This window comes from Moschus berezovskii, chromosome 20 (assembly GCF_049115385.1).
Source record: "Moschus berezovskii isolate FMDL1 chromosome 20, NW_MosBer_1.0, whole genome shotgun sequence".
Lineage (NCBI taxonomy): Eukaryota > Metazoa > Chordata > Mammalia > Artiodactyla > Moschidae > Moschus > Moschus berezovskii.
In genome coordinates, this window is record NC_142479.1 from 16,901,543 (window position 1) to 16,928,030 (window position 26,488).

At 36.6% G+C, this 26,488-nt stretch overlaps 1 protein-coding gene across 4 annotated transcripts in view; it reads left to right on the forward strand.

The window, feature by feature from the left end:
• Positions 1-26,488, forward strand: part of STXBP4 (syntaxin binding protein 4) — a 235,261-nt gene that overhangs the window by 43,152 nt on the left and 165,621 nt on the right. For all 4 annotated transcript variants that reach the window (XM_055398981.2, XM_055398982.2, XM_055398984.2 and 1 more), the window contains 4 exons: positions 5,297-5,403; positions 5,583-5,802; positions 7,472-7,550; positions 15,246-15,340. In XM_055398981.2, coding sequence (XP_055254956.2) covers positions 5,297-5,403; positions 5,583-5,802; positions 7,472-7,550; positions 15,246-15,340 — 501 coding nt within the window. The remainder of the gene's footprint in view (positions 1-5,296; positions 5,404-5,582; positions 5,803-7,471; positions 7,551-15,245; positions 15,341-26,488) is intronic.

A 26,488-nucleotide genomic window follows, 5' to 3' on the forward strand; every position in this document is an offset into this window, starting at 1 on the left:
TCTATTTCAGAAGGGTCATAGGGTCATTATTCATTTAGATTATCATATCTTTTATTACACAGTATTAGAAATGACCTGTATATATTTGCCTTCCTGTATACTCACTGTTCAGTGTAAGAGATAATAATAAATACATTAAAAAATATATTGTTACTAAACAGTAAAATAACCATAAATCACCATTTCTATATATAATGCAGTTCATATCAAAGATTAGTTATCCAAGGATATAGCTTAGACGATAAGACTTTTTAAAAGCTATTTCCTTGAATTTACTTAAATACCCTCAAGGGTAAAAATGCTTTTTAACTTTATAAACTTTTTCCTAGTTGTAGAAATAATGCTTTCTGTATTTGTACTAATGATTGAGAAGCACCTTAGGAACTGAAAATAATGAGAATTCATTATTCATTTTCTGGTTTGAATTAAAAGACAAATGAAAATAAAGAAAACTTACCTAATGTAAGTTTGGTTACAAGTAGATCTTGTAACATTTATGCTTTATCTTATACAGTTAGGCTACTTTTAGGCAGGGGGACTTCCTAGGTGGCTTATTGGTAAAGAAACTGCCTGTCAAAGCAGGAGATGCAGGTTCAGTCCCTGGGTGAGTAAGATCCCCTGGAGGAGGAAATGGCAACCCACTCAGTATTCTTGAACAGAGGAGCCTGGTGGGCTACAATCCATGGGGTAGTAGGAGTCGGACACAACTGAGCACACACGCATATAGTTATTGGCAGAGATAGGTCCCGGAAAAGACAATGCCAGGCAGCCAGTTAGGATTGGTTGTTATTAGTAGGATGTCAATAGAATTCCTTATATAACCAAGTAGTCCTATGTCAGTCACAGGAGGGACAGCAGATCCAAATAAGACTATGTTTGACCATGAACAGAAATCTGAGTAGAATCAATATAGTTAAGATCATTACCTAAATTTTTAAAAATTCTAACTGTGAAATAACTCTTAATATTTGATGGGTTGAAAGATACTGGAATGCTCAGAAACTAAACTGAATGAGTCTTATATTGTGAAATCAGTTCAGTTTAGTTCAATCGCTCAGTCATGTCCGACTCTTTGCGACCCCATGAATCATAGCACGCCAGGCCTCCCTGTCCATCACCAACTCCTCGAGTCTACTCAAACTCATCTCCATTGAGTCAGTGATGCCATCCAGCCATCTAATTCTCTGTCGTCCCCTTCTCCTGCCCTCAATCCTTCCCAGCGTCAGGTTCTTTTCAGTGAGTCAACTCTTCGCATGAGGTGGCCAAAGTATTGGAGTTTCAGCTTCAGCATCAGTCCTTCCAATGAACACCCAGGACAGATCTCCTTTAGAATGGACTGGTTGGATCTCCTTGCAGTCCAAGGGACTCTCAAGAGTTTTCTCCAGCACCACACTTCAAAAGCATCAATTCTTCTGCGATCAGCTTTCTTTACAGTCCAACTCTCACATCCATACATGACCACGGGAAAAACCATAGCCTTGACTAGACGGACCTTTGTTGGCAAAGTAATGTCTCTGCTTTTTAATTTGCTATCTAGGTTGGTCATAACTTTCCTTCCAAGGAGCAAGCGTCTTTTAATTTCATGGCTGCAGTCACCATCTGCAGTGATTTTGGAGCCCAAAACAATAAAGTCTGACACTGTTTCCATTGTTTCCCCATCTATTTCCCATGAAGTGATGGGACCAGATGATGCCATGATCTTTGTTTTCTGAATTGAGCTTCAAGCCAACCTTTTCACTCTCCTCTTTCACTTTCATCAAGAGACTTTTGAGTTCCTCTTCTTTTTCTGCCATAAGGATGGTGTCATCTGCATATCTGATGTGATTGATATTTCTCCCAGCAATCTTGATTCCAGCTTGTGCTTCTTCCAGCCCAGCATTTCTCATTATGTACTCTGCATATAAGTTAAATAAGCAGGGTGACAATACTTGACATACTCCTTTTCCTATTTGGAACCAGTTTGTTGTTCCATGTCCAGTTCTAACTGTTGCTTCCTGACCTGCAGACAGGTTTCTCAAGAGGCAGGTCAGGTGGTCTGGTATTCCCATCTCTTTCAGAATTTTCCACAGTTTATTATGATCCACACAGTCAAAGGCTTTGGCATAGTCAATGAAGCAGAAATAGATGTTTTTCTGGAACATTCTTGCTTTTTTGATGATCCAGCAGATATTGGCAATTTGATCTCTGGTTCCTCTGCCTTTTCTAAAACCTGCTTGAACATCTGGAAGCTCACGGTTCACATATTGCTGAAGCCTGGCTTGGAGAATTTTGAGCATGACTTTACTAGCGTGTGAGTGAGTGCAATTGTGCGGTAGTTTGAGCATTCTTTGTCATTGCCTTTCTTTGGGATTGGAATGAAGACTGACCTCTTCCAGTCCTGTGGCCATTGCTGAGTTTTCCAAATTTGCTCGCATATTGAGTGCAGCACTTTCACAGCATCATCTTTCAGGATTTGAAATAGCTCAACTGGAATTCCATCACCTCCACTAGCTTTGTTCATAGTGCTTCTTTCTCAGGCCCACTTGACTTCACATTCCAGGATGTCTGGCTCTAGGTGAGTGATCACACTCTCGTGATTATCTGGGTCATGAAGATCTTTTTTGTACAGTTCTTCTGTGTATTCTTGCCACCTCTTCTTAATATCTTATATCCTAGAATTATTTAGCATACTTTATCACAGACAGACCTGTGTTTGTCTCATACAACTGACCGTTTAAAACAGGTTTCTTTTCCTAGTATATCAGGCCGTGTCTTCATATCTTCAGGGTTCCTTAACATGAAAGTTTATTCTAGAACTACGTGAACATTTCCATTTCATTCATGTATATTAGCAAATTGAAAGTCACTCAGTTGTGTCTGACTCTTGTGACCCCATGGAATATACAGGCCATGGAGTTCTCCCTTCCAGACTACAAGAGTGGGTAGACTTTCCCTTCTCCAGAGAATCTTCGCAACCCAGGAATTGAACCCAGGTCTCATACATTGCAGGCAGATTCTTTACCAGCTGAGACACAAGGGAAGCTCAAGATTACTGGAATAGGTAGCCTTTCCCTTCTCCAAGGGATCTTCCTGACCCAGGAATCAAACCGGGGTCTCCTGTATTACAGGCAGATTCTTTACGAACTATCAGGAAAATGTGTATATTACCAAACCAGACTTTAATAAAAACTTTTTACTGTTGAGCCTCTTTGTCTAAAATGTTCTTTTTACTCTTTTCTTTAAGTCATTCTTTACTAATACTGTGCTTTGGTTTAATTGTATCAAATTAATACACAGAAATCCCTTGCATTCCAATGCACTAGCAATGAGAAAACAGAAAGAGAAATTAGGGAAACAATCCCATTCACTATTAAGATGAAAAGAATAAAATACTTACGTATAAATTTACCTAAAGAAGCAAAAGGCCTATGTATAGAAAACTATAAAACACTGATGAAAGAAATCAAAGATGACCCAAATAGATGGAGAAATATACCATATTCATGGATTGGAAGAATCAATATAGTGAAAATGAGTATACTTCCCAAAGCAATCTACAGATTCAATGCAATCCCCATCAAAATACCAATGGTATTTTTCACAGAACTAGAACAAATAATTTCACAATTTGTATGGAAACACATAAAACCTCGAATAGCCAAAGCAATCTTGAGAAGGAAGAATGGAAATGGAGGAATCAACCTGTCTGACTTCAGACTATACTACAAAGCTACAGTCATCAAGACAGTATGGTACTGGCACAAAGACAGAAATACAGATCAATTGAACAAAATAGAAAGCCCAGAGATAAATCCACACACATATGGACACCTTATCTTTGACAAAGGAGGCAAAAATATACAATGGAGAAAAGACAATCTCTTTAACAACTGGTGCCGGGAAAACTGGTCAGCCATCTGTAAAACAATGAAACTAGAGCACTGTCTAACACCGTACAGAAAAATAAAATGGATTAAAGATCTAAATATAACACCAGAAACTATAAAACTCCTAGAAAAAAGCATAGGCAGAGCATTCTCTGACATAAATCACAACAAGATCCTCTAGATGCACCTCCAAGAGTAATGAAAATAAAAGCAAAAATGAACAAATGGACCTAATTAAACTTAAAAGCTTCACACAATGAAGGAAACTATGAGCAAGGTGAAAAGACAGCCTTCAGAATGGGAGAAAATAATAGCAAATGAAGCAGCTGACAGTTAATCCAAAAAACATACAAGCAGCTCAATACCAGAAAAATAAATGACCCAATCAAAAAATGGGCCAAAGAACTAAACAGATATTTCTCCAAAGAAGGCATACAGATGGCTAACAGACACATGAAAAGATGCTCAACATCACTCATTATCAGAGAGATGTAAATCAAAACCACAATGAGGTACCATCTCACGCTGGTCAGAATGGCTCCCATCAAAAAGTCTACAAACAATAAATACTAGAGAGGGTGTGGAGAAAAGGGAACCCACTTACTTACACTCTTGGTGGGAATGCAAACTAGTACATCCACTATGGAGAACAGTGTGGAGATTCCTTAAAAAGCTGAAAATAGAACTTCCAAACAACCCAGCAATCCCAGTGCTGGGCATACACACTGAGGAAACCAGAGTTGAAAGAGACACGTGTACCCCAGTGTTCATTGCAGCACTGTTTACAATAGCTAGGACATGGAAGCAACCTAGATGTCCATCGGCAGATGAATGGATAAGAAAGCTGTGGTACATATACACAATGGAATATCACTTATCTATTGAACACATTTGACTCAGTTCTAATGAGGTGGATGAAACTGGAGTCTATTTTACAGAGTGATGTAAGTCAGAACGAAAAACACCAATACAATATATTAATGCATATATATGGAATTTACAAAGATGGTAACGACAACTCTATATATGAGACAGCAAAAGACCACAGATATAAAGAATAGACTTTTCTTCTCTGCAGGAGAAGGCACGGGTGGGATGATTTGAGAGAATAGCATTGAAACATGTATATTACTGTATGTGAAATAGATGACCAGTGCAAGCTTGATGCATGAAGCAGGACACTCAAAGCTGGTGCACTGGGACAACCCAGAGGGATGGAGTGGGGAGGGAGGTGGAAAGAAGGTTCAGGACCGGGGGACACATGTACACCCATGGCTGATTCATGTCAATGTATGGCAAAAAATACCACAATATCATAAAGTAATCAGCCCCCAATTAAATAAATTAATTAAAATTTTAAAAATTGTGTCAATAATGTTTTTAAGAAACACCTTAATCAATTTCTTTACAAATATTCCTATTTTTGTTAGGATGGACGTTTGAAACCAGGAGATCAACTTGTCTCTATAAACAAGGAGTCCATGATTGGTGTATCATTTGAAGAAGCGAAAAGCATAATTACCAGAGCCAAGTTGAGGTAACTATTCTAACCATAAGATAGAATGAATCATTTAGCATGTCTCCCTAAAAATAGAAATTTAAGTTGTCCTACTACTTACTTTAGACCCAAAACAAGTCTTTTTTTGCTAATAGTTGAAATGTCAGCTTAGAAATCAATTGTACCGTATCCATAAAGTGATTTTTTTTTAATGCTAGGTCAGAATCTGCTTGGGAGATAGCATTCATAAGACAGAAATCTGACAGCAGCCATTTAGAAAATCCATCTTGTTCATCCCTTTTACAAGCTACAGGAGAATATGGACCTCAAGCCTCAAAATTTAGCCTTATTTCTTCTCCTCCTGAAATACTAATTCCAAAGACCTCATCCACTCCCAAATCTACAGATGCCCTTTTACCTTCTTTTAGGAGGAATCAGGTAATCTTGTATTTCTCTGTTTGTTTATGTTTTCCATAAACCTGTGTGTGTCATTATGTTTGTTGTATACATAATAGAACTATAATTTTGGTAATATAGTTAACCAGTTGGTGTTTCCTTGAAAGATCTTTTTTGTTTAAGATTTTTATGCTGTGCTATTAATAATTTTTCAGGTCAATGTATTCTATGTCAGAAAAGTCATAATCAGGAATGGCATCACAAAGATATGCTTAGATATCACTCAAAACTGTGATATGAAATGTTATATTTATTTTCAATTAGTCTCTCATATTATTCCATTCATTTTTTTTTTTTTTCTATTTTCTGCTTGACTGAAGACGAGCAATCTTCCTTTCTGTTCCTCAGCTCTTCTACACAGTGTAGGTAGATATTGTTCTCTCACATGCATATGCTGGAATATAATTCATCTTTGTTGTTCAGTCGCTAAGTCATGTCCGACTTTGTGACCCCCATGGACTGCAGCATATCAGGCTTCCCTGTCCTTCACTGTCTCCTGGAGTTTGCTCAAACTCATGTCCATTGAGTTGGCAGTGCCATCCAACCATCTCATCCTGTGTCACCCACTTCTCCTCCTGCCTTCAATCTTTTCCAGCATCAAGGTCTTTTCCAATGAATCACACAAAAGGGGGAGTTTCTACATGAAAATCAATATAGTTACAGTCATCCTTTGATGTCTGTAGATATCCAGGACAGCCTCCTCCCAAAGCCCCCACAGCAGATACACGAATCCAAGCATGCTAAAGTTTCTTGTATACAGTGGTGTTGTATTTGCATATAATCTATGCATACCCTCCCTATATACTTTATATCTCTAGATTACTCGTTTTAGCTAATACATTATAAATGCTATGTAAATAGTTGCTGGTGCTGCACATTCAAGTTTTGCTTTTTGGAGCTTTCTGGAATTTTTAAAAAATAGTTTCAGTTTGCTGTTGATTGAATCTGCAGATGCAGAACTGGCAGATACAAAGGGATGATTAATTACTAATCGCTACAGGCCACATCATGCGACGAGTTGACTCACTGGAAAAGACTCTGATGCTGGGAAAGGTTGGGGGCGGGAGGAGAAGGGGACGACGGAGAATGAGATGGCTGGATGGCATCACCGACTCTGTGGACATGAGTTTGAGTGTACTCCAGGAGTTGGTGATGGACAGGGAGGCCTGGCGTGCTGTGATTCATGGGGTCGCGGAGAGTCGGACACGACTGAGCGACTGAACTGAACTGAACAGTGCAGTTAATAATGAATTATAGAATAGAGCATATACTCTATAAAACAAACTTGAAACTCAAGTAGGCTTTTAGTCAGTGGGGTAAAATTCATCATAGGTGTCTTCAGTTTTGGGTCCATGCTAATCAGATATAGAGTTTAAGATTTTCTCTTAACCCTTATACTTTTTCATTTGGGGTTATAATACCTTTTCAGAGACATGGTACATAGCCTTATATGTAGAACTAAAAGCAGTTGTTACTTTAATTTTGAATTGCTTTGTTTGAAGGTGAATATACCAAAATTTTAAAGGTTTCATATTTTCAGGACTATTGCTTTAATCTCATTAATCATTTAATCTCACTAATCATTCTTTTTATTCTGGTCTTTGACCTACATTAGAAAATGACATTTCATATTCCTCATTTTCTTTCTTAGAAAAAAACTGGATACAAGAAAACAGAACAGATTCCAATTACTTCTTCAGACAACAGCCCTACAGATATGTCTAATACAGGTAAATGCACATTTAATTCCTTTTTCCTGTTTTTTTTTTTTCAATTACTCTCTCAATGAGGAGTGCATAATGTGACAATAGACTTTAAAGAAGAGTGCATTATTTCTTTTTTCTTCATTGAATAAAAGAGCAAAAGTAATCTATCATGCAGTGGTCTCTGTTAGATTATGACTTTTGTTGAAAATTTTCCTGAACAAAGGGTTGAAATTTTAAAAAGATACCTTATCATAATAGTGTCTATGAAGCTGTAATAATCAATGGACTGTTGAAACCACATAATGAAAACTCTTCTTTAAATCAAGATTAGGTTTCCTTGCACTTTTAGTGAAACCCTGGTGAAGTATATTAAATGCACCTTTCAGAGAAATTGTAGAAGGGAGCATGGCTTAAGAAAAGAAATATGTTTTATTTTCCTTGGAAGAGATTATATAGGTATAAATTGGAAAACACTTGAGTATTATGAATTCAGTATTATTGGTTCTTAATTTTCATGAAATGACATTGACGTTTTTAAACAATAAAGGATTAATTGTGTAAGTTACCCATAAAAAAAGAATTTTTATCAATCAATAAAGTGTTTCCAGGCTCAAATATCAAGAACACAATCTTCCCCTTAAATTTTCTCCAAAACTTAAATGAGAAAACAAAGAAAAAAAACTATCCTTATAGAAAATTGTGTAGAAGAGTTAATTATATGTCTAAATTATTAAGAAAATTGTTACTTATATGTTTTAATCTTTAGTAGCATTGTATAGATTAAAACTGCAAAATAAGGGTTAGTAAGAATTTTATAGTGTCATAGTCTAGGTTACTTTAGCAAAATACCACAGACTGGGTAACTTATAAACAACAGACATTTATTTCTCACAGTTTTGGAAGCTAGAAGTCCAGGGTCATGGTGCCAGCATGGTCTGAGAGAAAGCCTTGTTGCAGTTCTCATTGTGTCCTCACATGGTAGAAAAGTCTAGGGGGCACTGTGGGGTCTCTTTTATAAGAACACTAATTCCATTCAGGAGGGCTCCACCTTTATGCTGTAAGCAATAGCCCCAGTTTCTAACACCATGATATTGAGGGTTAGGATTTCAGCATAGAGATTTTAGGAGGACACAACATTCAGACCATAGCACATAGCTCCTATACTTAACAGGAATTTATAGTGGATTCCATAGTGGTTTCCCTGACTTGGAGCAGTATTTACCAGTGCGTTAGGAGCAATTTTTAGCCATCAATTATATGCCTTTTTACTTAGTGGAATTTGTTGTCCTTTAGAAACTTATTTAGTATTATTTCCTTTACATAATTAATTTCCTTTCTCTTGATATACTGTTTTTATTTTAAATTGGGAACCCATGTGAGTAAAAGAAGATAGGTGAAAGAAGCAAACAGTGGTGCAGAGGCATTTATGCCACTTGTTTTTAATTTTGAAAACAACTGAACTACTTAATGTGTCTTTTAGCCATTTATTTATTCAGTGTTTACTGAGTATGTCATGTACATCATGGTTCGGTAAGAATTATAAACGAGCTAGAATATTTCTCATGAGATACTTAATAGTATATTGTCAAATAAAATATGAGGTTAAAAACCTTCATTATTCAGATTGGAAAGCATTGTATATATGTACGTTTGTTTATGTGTATGTGTGATTATTTTATTGGATAAGTACATGACTATTTGCCATGTTCTGTGTTGACTAGAGCAGGCGGTGAGTAGTTTTGGTACTTTAAGAAGTATACTGTCAGACTTCTCTTGTGCTCCAGTGGTTCACCTGCCAATGGGAGACACAGGTTCAATCCCTGGTCCGGGAAGATCCACATGCCACAGGGCTGTTCAGCCTGTGTGCCACAGCTACTGAGTCCACACACCAGAGCCCACGAGCCACAACTAGTGAGCCCACATTCCGTGACTACTGGAGCCCATGCGCCCTAGAGCGTGTACTCTGCAACAAGAGAAGCCGCACAGTGAGGAAGAAGCCTGTGCACCACAACCAGAGAGTAGACCCTGCTCGCCGCAGCTGCACAAAGCCTGTGTGCAGCAAGGAAGACCCAGCACAGCCAGAGATCGATCAGTAAATAAGTAGAAATATAAAGACTGTGAAAGAGTCGAACATAACTGAAGCAACCTAGCACACATGGCACACACACACACATACTGTCTTATTGATGAGTAACATACTTGCACAAGACATGTAAAGACATGAATAAAGTGGATTAAGAAAAGAAGTCGTAAGTGACCTGAGTGTGATACAGGGAAAATACAATGGTTAATTACCAGGCCCTGAATGCAAACTTAGAGATTCAGATCTCTGTTCCCAAATTATTAGCGGAATTAGTTTATATTGAAATAGTTTCCTCACGGGGTTCTTATGAGTATTAAGCAAGATTGTGTATATTAAGCAATTTGTAGTTGGTACAGAGAATATGCTCAGTACATTTTGCTATTATTAATTTTATAGAAACTGAAGTTTAGAATATAGCTCCGATAATGTTACAAGACATGTTTTTTGGAGAAGAAGTGAAAACTTCTGTCTTTCAATTCAACTTTACATCCTCCTTCTCTACCCCTGAAGCTAGTACATAGTTACTGATTTGTCACAAAATATCCAGGTGGTGTTTGTGGTAAAGAATCCACCTGCCAGTGCAGGAGACAGCAAGAGATGAGGGTTTGATCCTCGATCGAGAAGATCCCCTGAACTAGGAAATGTCAACCTGCTTCAGCATTTTTGTCTGGAAAACTCCATGGACAGAGGAGCCAGGTGGGCCACAAAGAGTCAGATGTGACTGAGTGACTGAACAAGATACGGAAATCAATAGGGAAAAATTTCTTGGCAAAAGTCAGACATCATCTATATCTTGAAAGAAGTGATAAACGTCAGTGGGTGGATGAAGACAAGAGATCATCTTAAGTGAATGAGGCAGCATCATCAAAAGCAAAAAACCAAGGATGAGCTACATGTCAGGTGATCCTCGGAGGCAACTCCAATGAGAGCAAGGAGATCCTCCAGTAATGAATAAACTGGGGCATTTACATCAGTGACTATAAGAAATGATGCTTAATTTTGTTGTAGAAAAATAATCGACTGAAAAATTTATTTGAGTGAGTAAGCCCTATGTAAATATTAAAATGCAATCAGAATGGGAAATTTTTCTGGAGTTGAAATGGAATTTACTTTAGGATGAACCATTTTCTTCCACAGGAATGTAGTAGACAAGATATTTCTGAGGGGAAAAAAACAAAGTCAACTCTAAATTCAGTAGGTAACTCACGTACATTGTGACTTGTTTTAAGTAGTTATTTATAAATTGTTCCCAAATTAGATCCTTAACTGTCACATCTAAACTCCTTCAGCCAGCTGGTATTTATTAATCTTAAAAATATATGAGTGTTAATATAATCTCAACAAAAATAAACCTAATGAAGCAAACCTACTCCTGTTCCCATCTCAAAAGCATTCTGAGGTGTAAAACTGGATGTAGTTAGTCGCTAAGTCATGTCTGACTCTTCGCAACCCCATGGACTGTAGCCCGCCAGACTCCTCTGTCCATGGGTTTCTCCAGTCAAGAATACTGGATTGTGTTGCCATGCCCTCCTCCAGGGTATCTTCCCAACATAAGGATCGAACCCAGGTCTCCCATATTGCAGGCAGATTCTTTACCGTCTCAGCCACCCGGGAAGCTCAAGAATACTGGAGTGGGTAACCTATCCCTTCTCCAAGGGATCTTCCCAACCTGGGAACTGAATCAGGGTCTCCTGCAGATTCTTTACCAGCTGAGCTACCAGGGAAGCCAGTTAAATTGGTTAGAATTTTTTAAATCCACTTTTTACTTGAGTATGCTTTTAGAAACTATTCTGTTATATAAATTTCATATTTCAGAATCCAGCTGTTTACTACTGACATAAGCTGAATAATGGGTGAGTTTATGAGGAAGCTAAAACCACACTAAAGACATTCTTGAGGAAGTCAGTAAAGAATTATTGCATGAAGAAAGACAACCATTACTTTACCACAGCAGAAGCCTTAATTCTACAGTAAGGCTTTTATAACTGAAAACAAGCTAGTGATGAGAAAAACATCCATGGGGAAGGGTCATAGTATTAACCAAATGGCATTGATTTTTGCACTCATAAAACATTTATTTCCTTTCTTCTAAAAAGAAGAAAAGGAAGAGAAGATCCAAGAGAAATAAGCCATATTTGAAAATTCTCAACTCCCCCACCACATGAATAAATAAGGCGCTCAAGGCTGAAACTGAAAGGGACACTGGAAGTTGAGGAAAACTGTCTGTGGTGGGTGCTTTCCGGATCAACCTACCATGAATTACAGCATGCACGAACGCATGCTGGATTTATGCCTCAGTTCAGTACAGTTTGGTCGCTCAGTCGTGTCCAACTCTTTGCAACCCCATGAATCACAGCATGCCAGGCCTCCCTGTCTATCACCAACTCCCGGAGTTCACTCAAACTCATGTCCACAGAGACGGTGATGCCATCCAGCCATCTCATTCTCTGTCATCCCCTTCTCCTCCCGCCCCCAATCCCTCCCAGCATCAGAGTCTTTTCTAGTGAGTCAGCTCGTCGCATGAGGTGGCCAAAGTATTGCAGTTTCAGCTTTAGCATCAGTCCTTCCAGTGAACACCCAGGATTGATCTCCTCTAGAATGGACTGGTTGGATCTCCTTGCAGTCCAAGCGACTCTCAAGAGTCTTCTCCAACACCACAGTTCAAAAGCATCAATTCTTTGGCACTTAGCTTTCTTTATAGTCCAATTCTCATATCCATACATGACCACTGGAAAAAACATAGCCTTGACTAGACGGACCTTTGTTGGCAAAGTAATATCTCTGCTTTTTAATATGCTGTCTAGGTTGGTCATAACTTTCCTTCCAAGGAGTAAGTGTCTTTTAATTTCATGGCTGCGATCAGCATCCACAGTGATTTTGGAGCCCAGAAAAATAAACTCAGCCACTGTTTCCATTGTTTCCCCATCTATTTGCCATGAAGTGATGGGACTGGATGCCATGATCTTTGTTTTCTGAATGTTGAGCTTCAAGCCAACCTTTTCACTCTCCTCTTTCACTGTCATCAAGAGGCTTTTTAGTTCCTCTTCACTTTCTGCCATAAGGGTGATGTCATCTGCATATCTGAGGTATTGATATTTCTCCCATCAGTCTTGATTCCAGCTTGTGCTTCTTCCAGCCCAGAGTTCCTCATGATGTACTCTGCATATAAGTTAAATAAGCAGGGTGACAATATACAACCTTGACGTACTTCTTTTCCTATTTGGAACCAGTCTGTTGTTCCATGTCCTAACTGTTCCAACTGTTGTTTCCTGACCTGCTTCTTCCTAAAGTTTTGGCTCAAAGATTTAGGGGATGCTTGGCTAGAAGAGAGATTTTGGTAAGCCACTGAGGGGTTAGTATAATTTTACATTAATCTCCTGTTTAATCTTTGTATGTATGTGTAACTGTTAACAGTACTTTATAGTTTACATGGGCTTCCCAGGTGGCAATAGTAGTGAAGAACCCACTTGCAAATGCAGATAGACTCAGGGATATGGATTTCATTCCTGGGTTGGGAAGATCCCCTGGAGGAGGGCACGGCAACCGACTCCAGTATTCTTGCTTGGAAAATCCCCATGGACAGAGGAGCCTGGCAGTTAACAGTCCATGGGGTCACAAAGAGTCAGACACGACTGAAGCAACTTAGCACACACGCACGCATAGTTTTCATAGTAGTTTTATAGGGTTTTTAATTTTATCATTACAGTTCCTGTAAAGTGATCTGTTTTAGTCCTCCTGGTTTACTGATGAGAAGACTGATGATGAAAGATATTGACACATTTAAACAATTGGTTTAAGGAGTTATAAGAGATTAGAATCCTACATGGTCACCTACTTACTGTATGATCTTATGCTATTTCTTTACCTTTTGGGGTCTTGGTCTCATCATCTCTAGTCAGAAATAATAATACCTGTGTCACTGTGGTTATTGTCAATTAATGCCCTTATGTACATAAAGTACTTAGTATACTGCCTGGCTAAAAGTAAGCATGGTGGTTTAGTTGCTAAGTCTTATCCAGCTCTTGCGATAATCTTCTCTTATATCCACAGTTGCACATAGGGAATGTTTATGCCTGGATGTAGGGAAACATAAGTGAAAACCCATGCCTTGGTTTGTGTCCCTGTCCTGCCCTCTCTTTTGTCTCCTCTACACCCCTTCCACGCACGCTTGGATTGAGTAATTCACACTCAGGGTTAGTCTCGATCTGAGCTCATTATTAAGTTAGCTTGGGCCCACCTTGTGTTAGTGTGCATTAATGGTCGGTCAGGAACCAGGCTAAAAAGTTATTGTCAAGACTCACATGTCCATACCCTGAAAATGAAAAATAAGGTTTGACTTATCTCCTACTTGGGTTTCCATACCACTTTACTCCATGCTGACCTTTTGTGCTACACTTCAAGTTTGGCAAAAAAAATTTCTCTTAAGAGGAAAAAGAATGTATTCATAATTTATTTTTAGCCCTTGGCCAACAATTAGGTATCACAGTAAAAAGGCATCTTTGTTGCCTTTGTCAAATTTGTAAAAATTCTATTATACTAAAATCAGTCTTTCTCAACCTTTGAATTCCATTTAAAGTTAAAAGTCAGTAACCGTTTTGTTTTTTTTATGATCTTGACACCTATAAGTTATATTCAAGATTTTACATAGAATGTTAAGGAAGTGTTAAAGGTTTAGAGGAAGACTATTTATTTTCATATGCACTTCTTATGTTCTTAGGAAAGAGAATGCAAATCATTTTGTACTTAGAGACAGATGCTCTGAGAAATTAAAAAAAAAATTAAAACACTGCATAAAAATGTGACATTTTAAAAAGTTTTTTCTCTTCCTCTTGTTTCTATGTAGAACTAGTAAAATACCATTTAAAAGTGTATTTAGAATGGTGACAATTTAGATACAAGGATTGACATGAATTGCATAAATCTGAGAAAATTTGGCATATTAAGGCAAATAATTTTTCAAATTCTAGTCCCTTGGGACAACTGGTTTTTACTCATAAAGCAAGGTTAGAACTTGTCTAAATAGTCAGGGTATACTGAGAAGGCGTTAGAGAATGGGTGAGAGGTGTATGACACTCGGCTCTTGAGAATCATTTATGCTCCTCAAAATATAGCCCTTCTGTAAAATAAGAAATAGGATTTTCAGTTCAAGAAGTTCTCAGACTAATCATACTTTATGTGCAACCTTGAAACAGTTTGTGAGTTTTTCCATAGTACCTTCAGAACTCATATAGCAAGCTACTTTTGCCAAAGGGAAATTATTATGACCTTTTTGAATTTCTAATATGATTTTACTAAGTTTGGAAGAAAAAAAGACTTTTCATTTTGCAATTAATAAGGCATTATGATGATAGGGTAAGTGGTGGGATGCATGTTTGTATTTTAAATTAATATTTCTGTGGGACTTAATGCATAATTGGCTACTCTTTTTAGACCACATCTTTTAAGGCTTAAGTGAAGCTAGTTTATATGATACATTTTAGATTTAAAGAACAAAAAATAATGAAAACAAAAGTAAAAGCTGCCGACTGATTAGCCAGAATTCTTTCTGAACAACAGGAGCCAAGAATACCTCCTGTCAAATGAAAAGTTCTATTCCAATTAAATTTCCAATTAACGTGTACCATGTTGTCTCTTAGATATTTCCCCTGCTTGGACTGATAACTATGGGCCACAAGGAAAGAAGATTTCCCTAAATCCTTCTGTTCGCGTTAAGGTAGAAAAACTGGAAATGGTAAATACTTGAAATTTTTTCATTTTTCTTCCATGAAACTATAGCAAGGAAGTATTGTCATTCTTTGTGAGGATAAAAGATTGGAGCCATTAGTTTCTTGAGTTATCCATTTGCAGTTAATTAAACTTGAAACCTGTAATGCCAATAAGTACAAGGAAGTAATACCCCATTACTCAGTTTTTTAAAAAGTGAAGGGAATCTAAATCCTAAACAACGAAATATAAACCTACTAGATAAAAAGAAAATGGTAGCAATGTACCCAGAAAATCATAACTTTATATTGAGAATTTATATTTATAAAAGAAACAAGATGATTGAAAAAGAAAAATTATAAGCAGAAAAAGATTTTAAAAATTTTCCTCTCAGGTTACCTGGGAGCTGACAGAAAAAATATATGAAGGTTTTGGGGTTGTTTGTTTGTTTTTTAAATATGAAAATGGATATAGTGCTAAAGGTTCACAGCCTCTACTTTCCTGTCAGTGTTTGTGGATGATGATTTTTTACATTTAGGAAGAGTATAAAAATGCATGGCTAGAGTTATGCATTACCATTCATGCACATATTCAGACCTTTGCATGGTCCTCTAATAATACCCTTATCAACACCAGTTTGAATCTTACTCATTGTTCAAATTCTGACTCATTTCCAACTCCTTTGTCCAGCTTCTTGCTAACATTTATAGTTTAGGCCAAAATTGCCATTTTTGCACATCTGGAAGGAAATGGCAACCCACTCCAGTGTTCTTGCCTGGAGAATCCCAGGGACGGGGGAGCCTGCTGGGCTTCCGTCTATGGGGTCACACAGAGTCGGACACGACTGAAGTGACTTAGCAGCAGCAGCAGCAGCAATGAACATCACTTTACAGTACCCTGAAATCTTCTGTGTTTTATCAGCGAGTGAACACTTGCCATCTCTTTGTACCACTACTTAAATCTGTACCACCACACAAATCTGATTTGTGCTTTATAAAGTTTTCTCATTAATTAGATACTTCATAAGTGTCCCTGTGTCTTCGAAATCCTGAGTATCTTTTTCTGTGTTTTACTGTCTTTTTGTGGCTGAAATGTAAGTTCTGGATAATGGCAAGTTTTACAATCAGTAACATTAACAACATCAAAAAGTAGAATGTTTGAGGTTTAAAACCATATCTATTAATATCTAAAAATAAATAACTGCTGTTTTTTAATGATATTGCTGTTATATACATTTTGGAATATCCGAGGTTTAATGCTAATCATTCCTCTGGATAAGGAGAAAATTATTCAGCTAATGACTTTACCTGGCAATGTTTATTCCTTGAATTAAGCTAGTTAAAATTTTCTAGCACATACTTTAAAAAAATGATTAATTCTCTTAGAGATACGAAAATCATCTAAATTTGTATTGATTCCGAGAACTGTGAGTTGCTTGCGTATTGAATCGGTATTCCACTTTTAGTCCTCCTTTTAGCCTAAGCAAATTGATTATTTTTGTAGCAAAATAAAATTAGTTTTATAGCCAAGGAAACCTACATTCTGTGTAAATTCAGCTTCCCTGCTTTTATTCCAGATATTTTCAGTGACTGTTTTTAGTAGAGCAGTCTTTGTTTTCAGAGTTTGAAACTAAATTTCATGCGATAAATATTTTTTTCTAAAATCCATTTTAGCTTCTTTCCACTCATGTTTTCTAAGTTACTCTTACCTTTTTGAATAGTTGCATATTAATATAGTAATATCTGTATCCGTTTAATTTGAAATAGATCCTTCTATTTTAGTTGCTACTTTTTAGACAGATTCTACTTTATTGTCCATTACATTTTTAATGTATTTCCTATTTACTGATAAATGTGTTCGAGTGTTTAAAATGTAATAAAATTCTATCTTTTTACTCTATTTCCTATAAGTATTTACATATGGTATCTAGGAAATTGGTAATATAAAATATTTCACAAGGAAAAGGTGTTGACTGGTTGTGTAGTTATTAAGTCATTAGCCAAAAAAACAGTACAATTTTTTTTTTCTGGGTTGCAGTTTATTTTAAGAAACAATATCCCAGTTATCTTATTTTCTTCCTTATCCATCATTTTTCTTAACAGAACAGCTTAACAAAAAATTGGGGGTGGGGGTACAATTTTTAAGAAAGGCAGAGAAGTTAGAATTTGATGAGGGAAATTATCTGTGAAATGTATGTTTCTGGGGCATTGTCTTCATGAACTCCATGTTTTAGTAGTCTAGGGAGGCAGTTTTATATCAGGATATACTGGAAAGTAATTTCTAACACTGAACTAATACTATGTGTCTCGTTTGATCCCATTGTTAAACTTACAAGTAGGTATGGTTAAACATAGAAATAGGGATATACTTTTTAGTTGGCTTGAAGGTGGAAACTTATTGCACCTCCTTGCTGTCTTTGTACCTGAGCAAAATGCTTTGGGTTACAGATGCCATTTCACTGATGTTTACTTTACTCTTGCCATTTCTATAACATTTGAAGAAATCTGTAGTGAGCAATGGTACCCAATGTCTGAATATAGTTAATGAGGTGTTCTTTGTTATTAGATTGGGAAGTACGTGACTAATATATTAAGTAGTGACAGTTTTTAAAGTCATCATTTTTTGGATATCAGAAAAAGTTAAGGACATTTATGTGTCTGACAAATTTGCATTTTTATTTACAGTTTAAAGATGACATTAGTTATTCAAGAAATTATTGGAACCTATTTTTAATCAAAGATAAATTACCTGCAATTTATTTTTCTAATTGAAGTATAGTTGATTTACAGTATTATATTAGCTTCAGGTATCTCGCATAGTAATTCAGCATTTTTGCATATAATAACATAATTATATGTTATTATAAAATGACTATAATTCCTTGTGCTGTACAGCAAATCTTTGTTGTTCATCTCTTTTATATACAGTAGCTTATATCTATTAATCCCATACGTGAGATTTGTCCCTAATTCCCCTCTTTGATAATCATAGATTTGTTTTCTATCCCTTTGAGTCTGTTTTGTATATGCATTTGTATTGTGTTTTAGATTCCACTTGTGATATATAATTCTTGTCTTTGACTTATTTCACTAAGCATATTCTCGAGGTCCATCCATGTTGCTGCAAATGGCAGAATTTCATTTTTTATGGCTGAGTAGTCACTCCAGTACTCTTGCCTGGAAAATCCCATGGACGGAGGAGCCTGGTAGGCTGCAGTCAATGAGGTCGCTAAGAGTCGGACACGACTGAGCGACTTCACTTTCACTTTTCACTTTCACGCATTGGAGAAGGAAATGGCAACCCACTCCAGTGTTCTTGCCTGGAGAATCCCAGGGACGGGGGAGCCTGGTGGGCTTCCGTCTACGGGGTCGCACAGAGTCGGACACGTCTGAAGCAACTTAGCAGCAGCAGCAGCAGTATTCCATTATGTATACACTCACACAAACACAAGCATGCACCCATCTTCTTAATCCAGTCATCTGCTGAGAGGCACTTGGGTTGCTTACTTGACATAGCTGTTATAAATAATGCTGTTCAGAACGTTAGGGTGAATGTATCTTTTTGAATTAGTGTTTTCATTTTTTTCCCAATAAATACCCAGGAGTAGAGTTGCAGAATCATATATGGTAGTTCTAATTTTAGTTTTTTGAGGAAGCTATTTACTATTTTCCAAAGTTTCAACACCTGTTTATACTGCTTTTAACAGTGTAAAATGGTTCCCTTTTGTCCATATCCTTGCAATGATTTGTAGGCTTTTTCAATGGTAGTCATTCTGACAAGAGTGAACTGATTATCTCTTTATTGTTTTGATTTACATTTTTCTTGTAATTAGTGCCGTTGAGCATCCTTCCATGTGCCTATTAGCTATCTGTATGTCTTCTTTGGAGAAATGGTTATTCAGGTTCTGTGTTCTTACCATTTTTTTATTGCATTGTCTTTTTTTTTTTTTTGATATTGAGTTTATGAATTTTTTATATGTTTAGGATATTAATCCCTTGTCTGTTGCATAGTTTACAAATATTTTTTCCCATTCCACTGGTTGTCTTTTCATTTTGTTTATGGTTTCCTTTGTTGGACAAAAGCTTTTAAATTAGGTTGCATTTGTTTATTTTGGCTTTTATTTCTTTTGCCTTAGGAGACTGATTCAAAAAAATATTCCTATAATTTATGTCAAAGAGTATTCAGCCTACGTTCTCTTCTAGGAGTTTTATGGTTTCTGTTCTTACATTATGTCTTTAAACCATTTTGAGTTTATTTTTGTATATGGTGTGACAGAATGTTCTAATCTCATAATTTTACATGTGACTTCAGTTTTTCCAGAACCACTTGTTGAAGAGATGATCTTTTCTCCATTGTGTGTTCTTACCTCTTTTGTTATAGGTGATTTGGCCATTTGGAGTCTTTCTTGTTTCTATATGAATTTTATGCCTGTTTATTCTAGTACAGTGAAAATGTCCTGATATTTTCATAGAGACTGAATTAAATCTGCAGATCTCTTATTCCACTTTATATCAACTTCAGTTTCCTTCATTGTTGTTTTATTAGTTTTCAGAGTATACATCTTTCACCGTAAGATTATTCCTAGGTATTTTATTCTTTCTGATATGGCTTTTAAAAGGCTCTTTCTGATATTTCATTATTAGTTTATAGACAAAACATAATTCTGTATATTAATCTTGTTTCCTACTACCTTGTTTAAATCATTTATTACTTCTAAAAGTTTCCTGTAGAGACTTTAGGGTTTTCTCTCTATAGAACAGATGACTCTCAGATGTCATGTGCAAATAGTGACAATTTTATGTTTTCACTTTCAATTTGGATACCTTTCATTTCTCTTTCTTGTCTTATTGCTGTGGTTAGAACTTCTAATATTTAAGAAGAAATGGTTACAGTGGGCATTCTTGTCACGTTCCTGAATTTAGCATGAAATGAACTGAACTGAACTGAATTTAGCTTTTCTTCAGTATTATCTTGGTGTGTGTTTGTTGCAAATGGCCTTTACTATGTTCAAATGTGTTCTTTCTATATCCACTTTGATGCAAATTTTAATCATGAATGGATGATGTATTTTGTCATGTGCTTTTTCTGCATCTTTCGAGGTGATCAAGTGATTTTTATCTTTACTTTTGTTAATGTAGTATATCCCATTGATTGATTTGCATACATTGAATCATCTTTGTGCCCCTGAAATGAATCCAGCTTAATCACGGTGTATAATCTTTTTTATGTATTACTGGATTTGGTTTGCTGATATTTTTTGACAATTTTGCATCTGTATTCATCAATGATATTGGCACATAATTAACTTTTTTGTGGCATCTTTGTCTGGTTTTGATATCACAGTAATGGTGGCCTTGTAGAATGAATTTGGGAGTGTTCTCTCCTGTTCAAATTTTTTGAAATAGTTCGAGAAGGATAGGTATAAGTTCCTTATATGTTTGGTAGAATTCCCCGGTGAAGCTGTTTGGTTGGTCCTGGACTTTTGTTTGCAGATTCTGTTATTTTCATTACAGGTTCTGTTTTACTTCTAGTGATTGTTCAGATTGTCTGTTGTCTTCTTGACTCAGTCTTAGCAGGTTGTGTGTTTCTAGAAATTTGTCTGTTTCTTCTGCTGCCGCTAAGTCGCTTCAGTCGTGTCCAACTCTGTGTGACCCCATAGACGGAAGCCCACCAGGCTCCCCCTTCCCTGGGATTCTCCAGGCAAGAACACTGGAGTGGGTTGCCACCTCCTTCTCCAATGTGTGAAAGTGAAAAGTGAAAGTGAAGTCGCTCAGTCGTGTCCGACCCTTAGTGACCCCACGGACTGCAGCCTACCAGGCTCCTCCACCCATGGGATTTTCTAGGCAAGAGTACTGGAGTGGCTTGCCATTGCCTTCTCCGGTCTGTCCGATTTATTGGCATATAACTGTTTATAGTATTCTCATGATTTTTTGTATTTCTGTGGTGTCAGTTATTATTTCACCTCTTTGATTTCTTAATTTGTTTATTTGGGTCCTCTTTTTTCTTCTTGGTGAGCCAAGATACACATTTGTCAATTTTATTTATCCTTTCAAAAAATCACCTCCTGAATTTATTCTTTCCTATTGTCTTTTTTATCTCTATTTTATTTCCTCTGTGATATTTATTATTTCCTTCCTTCTGCCGGCTTTGTCTTTGTTCTTTTGCTAATTCTTGTGGGTGGTAAGTTAGGTTGTTTATTTCTTGAGAAAGAACTGTATCACTGTGAACTTCCCTCTTAGAACTGTTTTTTTTTTTTTTTCTTTTATATCTCAAAGATTTTATAAAGTTATATTTTCATTTTTATTTGTCTTGAGGTATTTTCTAATTTCTCTTTGATTTCATCATTGACCCATTTTAATAGCATGTTGTTTAGTCTCCATGTGTTTATTCTTTTTGTATTTTTCTTTTTGTGGTTGATTCCTAGTTTAAGACCATTGTGGTCAGAAAAGATGCTTGATGTAATTTTTTAGATTTGTTCAGATTTGTTTTGTGTTGCGTATGTGATCTATCATGGAGAACATTTCATGCATACTTGCAAAGAATGCATATGCTTCCTTTGGGGGGAATGAAGTGTCCTGTAGGTATCAATTAAATCCAACTCTATTGTGTCATTAGGACCTTATTGATTTTCTGTTTGGACAATTTGTCCATTACTGTCAGCAGGATGTTAAAGTTCACTGTTATTGTACTATTGTCATTTTCCTCATTTGTCTCTTAATATTTGCATTATATACTTAGGTCCTCCTGTTATTAGGTGCATACTTTAATGAGTGTGATATCTTCTTATATCGATCCCTTTATTATTACATAATGTTCTTCTTTGTCTTTTGTAATAACCTTTCTTTTAAAGTCTGTTTTGTCTGAAACACATATTGTTACCACTTTCTTGTCATTTTCATTTTGCATGAAATAGCTATTTTCTATCCACTCGCTTTCAGTCTGTCTGTGTCTTTAACCCTGAAGTGATCCTCTTCTAGATAGTGTATTGAAGGATTTTGTATTTTTATCCAATCAGCCATCCTATGTCTTTTGATTGGAGTGTTTATTCTATTGACATTTACAGTAATTATTGATAGGCTCCAGGAGTTGGTGATGGACAGGGAAGCCTAGAATGTTGCAGCCTGTGCGGTTGCAAAGAGCTGGACAAAACTGAGCAACTGAACTGAACTGAAATTACTTACTGCCATCTTATTACTTATTTTTCTGTCGTTTTTGTAGCTCTTCTGTGTTTATTTCTTCTTTTTTTGCTTTTCCCATTGTGGTTTGATGATTTTCTTTAATAATTTGCTTGATTTCTTTTATTTTTATTTTTTGTGTATCTTTTGTAAGTTTTTGCTCTGTGGGTACCATAGGGTTCATGTATGTTGACCCAGGGTTATATCTACTTCATTTAAAATGAAAGGCATTTAAATTCAAATGTGTTTTGGAAGACCTACATTTTTTTCTCTCCTCCGCCGTATTTTGGTTTTGATCTCAGATTTTACATGTTAATGTTTATCCCTTAACTGTCTACAATAGAGTTGCTTTTATAGTTTTTTATCTTTTAATCCATATATTGGCTTATTTAAGTTATTTAAGTAAACTGTGATCCCTATTATATATCTATCTGTCTTTTCTAATGGGCTTTATCCTTTCCTATAAATGCTTACTTCCTTAGAAGCATCTTAGAAAAGATCCTTCAGCATTTTTTAATTTTAAGGGTAGATCTGGTATTATTGAATTCATTCAGTTTTTGCTTGTCTGAGAAATCATCTCTCCTTCTTTTCTACATGACAGTATGGCTAGGTAGAGTCTCCACATTTCAAATATACATGCCACTCCCTTCTTACCAGCAAAATTTCTACAAAATAATCAACTGTTAGCCTTATGGATGTTCCCTTGTATACGACTCTTTGTTTTTTTCTTGCTGCTTTTAGAACTGTCTCTTTAACTTTTACCATTTTAATTATGATATATCTAGATTCCACACCATGGCAGGATACGAATTCTATTCAAATTCTTATAGACTGTAAACCAGGAGACACTTTAGTATACCCAGGGATATAAAACAAGGTACAAAAATGTCATGGTCTAAAGGTATTGAAATCATAGAGTCTGAATTATGTTAGAAGTCAACATCAAAAGATGTTTGAAAATAACCCACATATTTTTAAGTGCAATATGACATTTACCAAGAGAGATCTTTGACTTAGCCATTGAAAGTCTCAATAAAGTTAAAAACTAAAGAAACACAGAGGGTGATTGCAGAGAAGAAAGCATGTAATGAGAAATTAATATCAAAGGTACTTTAAAAATCTCATGTATTTGGAAATTAAATGTCCACTTTTAAATGATGGGTGTATCTAAGAAGCCATAACAAGGAAAATTAGAAAATGTTTGTAACAGAATAAAAATGAGAAGAGAATTTGTCAGAATTTGTTGCATGCAGCTAGAGCTCCTCAGTGACTGGATTCAACGTGGAATCTTGAATAAGGTGTGAAAACAACGTGATTTGTTATTTTCTATCTAATATTTTAATAATTTTGAACTATGGACTGAGGTACGTAATATTGTACAGGAGACAGCGAACAAAAGCATCTCAAAGAAAAAGAAAAGCAAGAAGGCAAAGCATTCATCTGGGGAGGTTTTACAAATAGCTGAAGAAAGACAAGAAGTGAAAAGGGAGAAAGGGAAAAGTATATCCAACTAAACGAAAAAATAATAATAATAAGGGGAAAGACTGGAGATCTCTTCAGGAAAATTAGAAATATCAAGGCAACATTTTGCCCAAAGAGGGGCACAATAAAGGACAGAAATGGTAGAGACCTAGTAGACACTGAAGAGATCAAGAAGAGACAGTAAGAATATACGGAAGAGCTGAATGCACCAGATTGCTTCAATCCTGTGATCAGTCACCCAGAGCCAGACATTATGGAGAACGAAGTCAAGTGGGCCTTTGGAAGCACTGCTGTTAATAAAGCTAGTGGATGCAGTGGAATTCCAGTAGAACTATTCAGAACCCTAAAGGATGATGTCATCAAGGTGTTGCACTCAATATGTCAGCAAATCTGGAAGACCCAGTGCTGGCCACAGGACTGGAAAAGGTCAATCCTTATCCCAATTCCCAAGAGGGGTAGTATTAAAGAATGTGCTGAACATTAGACAGTTGCATTCATCTTCCATGCTAGTAAGGTCATGCTTAAAATCTTGTGTGCTAGGCTTCAGCATTTTGTGAGCCTAGATCTTCCAGGTGTCCAAGCTGGGTTTAAAAAAGGCAGAGGAACCAGAAATCAGATTGCCAACATTCACTGGATCATAGAGAAAGCAAGGGAATTCCAGGAAAACGTCTTACTTTTGTTTCACTGACTACACTAAAGCCCTTGACTGTGTGGATCATAAAAAACTGTGGAAAGCTCTTAAAGAGATGGGTATACCAGACTTATTGGTTTAAGATTGAGAAAGGAGTACAACAGGGCTGTCTGCTGTCACCCTGTTTATTTAACCTATACCTGAGCACATCATGAGAAATACCAGACTGCATGAGTTACAAGCTGGAATCAAGATAGGCGGGAGAAACATAAACCTCAGACATGCAGAAGATACCTCTCTAATGGCAGAAAGTAAAGAGGAGTTAAGGAACCTCTTGATGAGGGTGAAGGAAGAGAGTGAAAGAGCCAGCTTAAGACTAAATATTAAAAAAAAAAAAAAAAAACTGATCATGGCATCCAGCCCCATTATTTCATGGCAAATAGAAGGGGGAAAGGTGGAAGTAGTGACCAGTTTCCTCTTGGATTGTAAAATCATTGCAGATGGTGACTGTAGCCATGAAATCAGAACATGTTTGCTTCTTAGCAGGAAAACTATGACAAACCTAGACAGGATGTTGAAAAGTAAGACATTACTCGTCCAACATAGGTCTGTATCATCAAGGCAGTGGTCTTCCCAGTGGTCACGTACAGTTGTGAAAGCTGGACCATAAAGAAGGCGGAACACCAAAGAATTGATGCCTTTGAACTGTGGTGCTGGAGAGGACTCCTGAAAGTCCGTTGGACAGCAGGGAGATCAAACCAGTCAATTTTAAGGGAAATCAACCCTGAGTACTTGTTGGAGGAACTAATGCTGAAGCTGAAACTCCAGTATTTTGGTCATCTGATGCGAACAACCAACACATTGGAAAAGTCCCTGATGCTGGGAAAAACTGAGGGCAGGAGAAGAGGGCATCAGAGGATGAGGTGGCTGGATGGCATCACTGGTGCAGTGGACATGAATGTGGGTAAAGTTCAGGAGATGGTGAGATCTGGGAGGCCTGGCGTGCTACAGTCCATGGGGTCGCAAAGAGCTGGACATGATGACATAGAATAGAAAGCGCTGTATGTAGTTTAATTTTGGCAAAAAGGTACATTATTTATTTTTTTAAATATATAGATGCTATATTCATAGAAGAAGTCAGGAAAACTATATACCAGTTGACAAATAGTGTTTGTCTCTGGAGCAGTGGTTCTTAAGGTCAGGGATGCAGGTGTTTTGCCTCAAGGGGACATTTGGCAATGTCTCAGGACATTTTGGGTTTTTACAATTTGGAGAATGCAACCAAATTAGGACTCACTAAAAAAAAAAAAAAAAACACTTCCTAAAATGTTATATATGAAAATTTAAAATATACTTCTAAATAAATTATGTCAGAAACATTGCCAGTAAATATATAAAGGAATCTTACTTGTATCAATAGTTAGGAGAATACAAATGAGTAAACAACATACTGTTCCATAATCAACATCCTGAGAAAAAGTGTGATAACAACAAATAGTTCACTTTTTAAAAATTTAAATGGTGTCCAACTGGATTAATGTATTATTATTATCCATTCTCTGATTAATGAACTTTTTAGAGTTACTCCAGTCTGTTTTTTATAATGACATTTTACATGTCTCCTCATCATAGGATATATATACTGTCAACTTTGTTCAGTTCAGTTCAGTCACTCAGTCGCGTCCAACTCTTTGCGACGATGAATCACAGCATGCCAGGCCTCCCTGTCCATCACCAACTCCCAGAGTTCACTCAAACTCATGTCCATTGAGTCGGTGATGCCATCCAGCCATCTCATTCTCTGTCATCCCCTTCTCCTCCTGCCGCCAATCCCTCCCAGCATCAGAGTCTTTTCCAGTGAGTCAACCCGTCGCATGAGGTGGCCAAA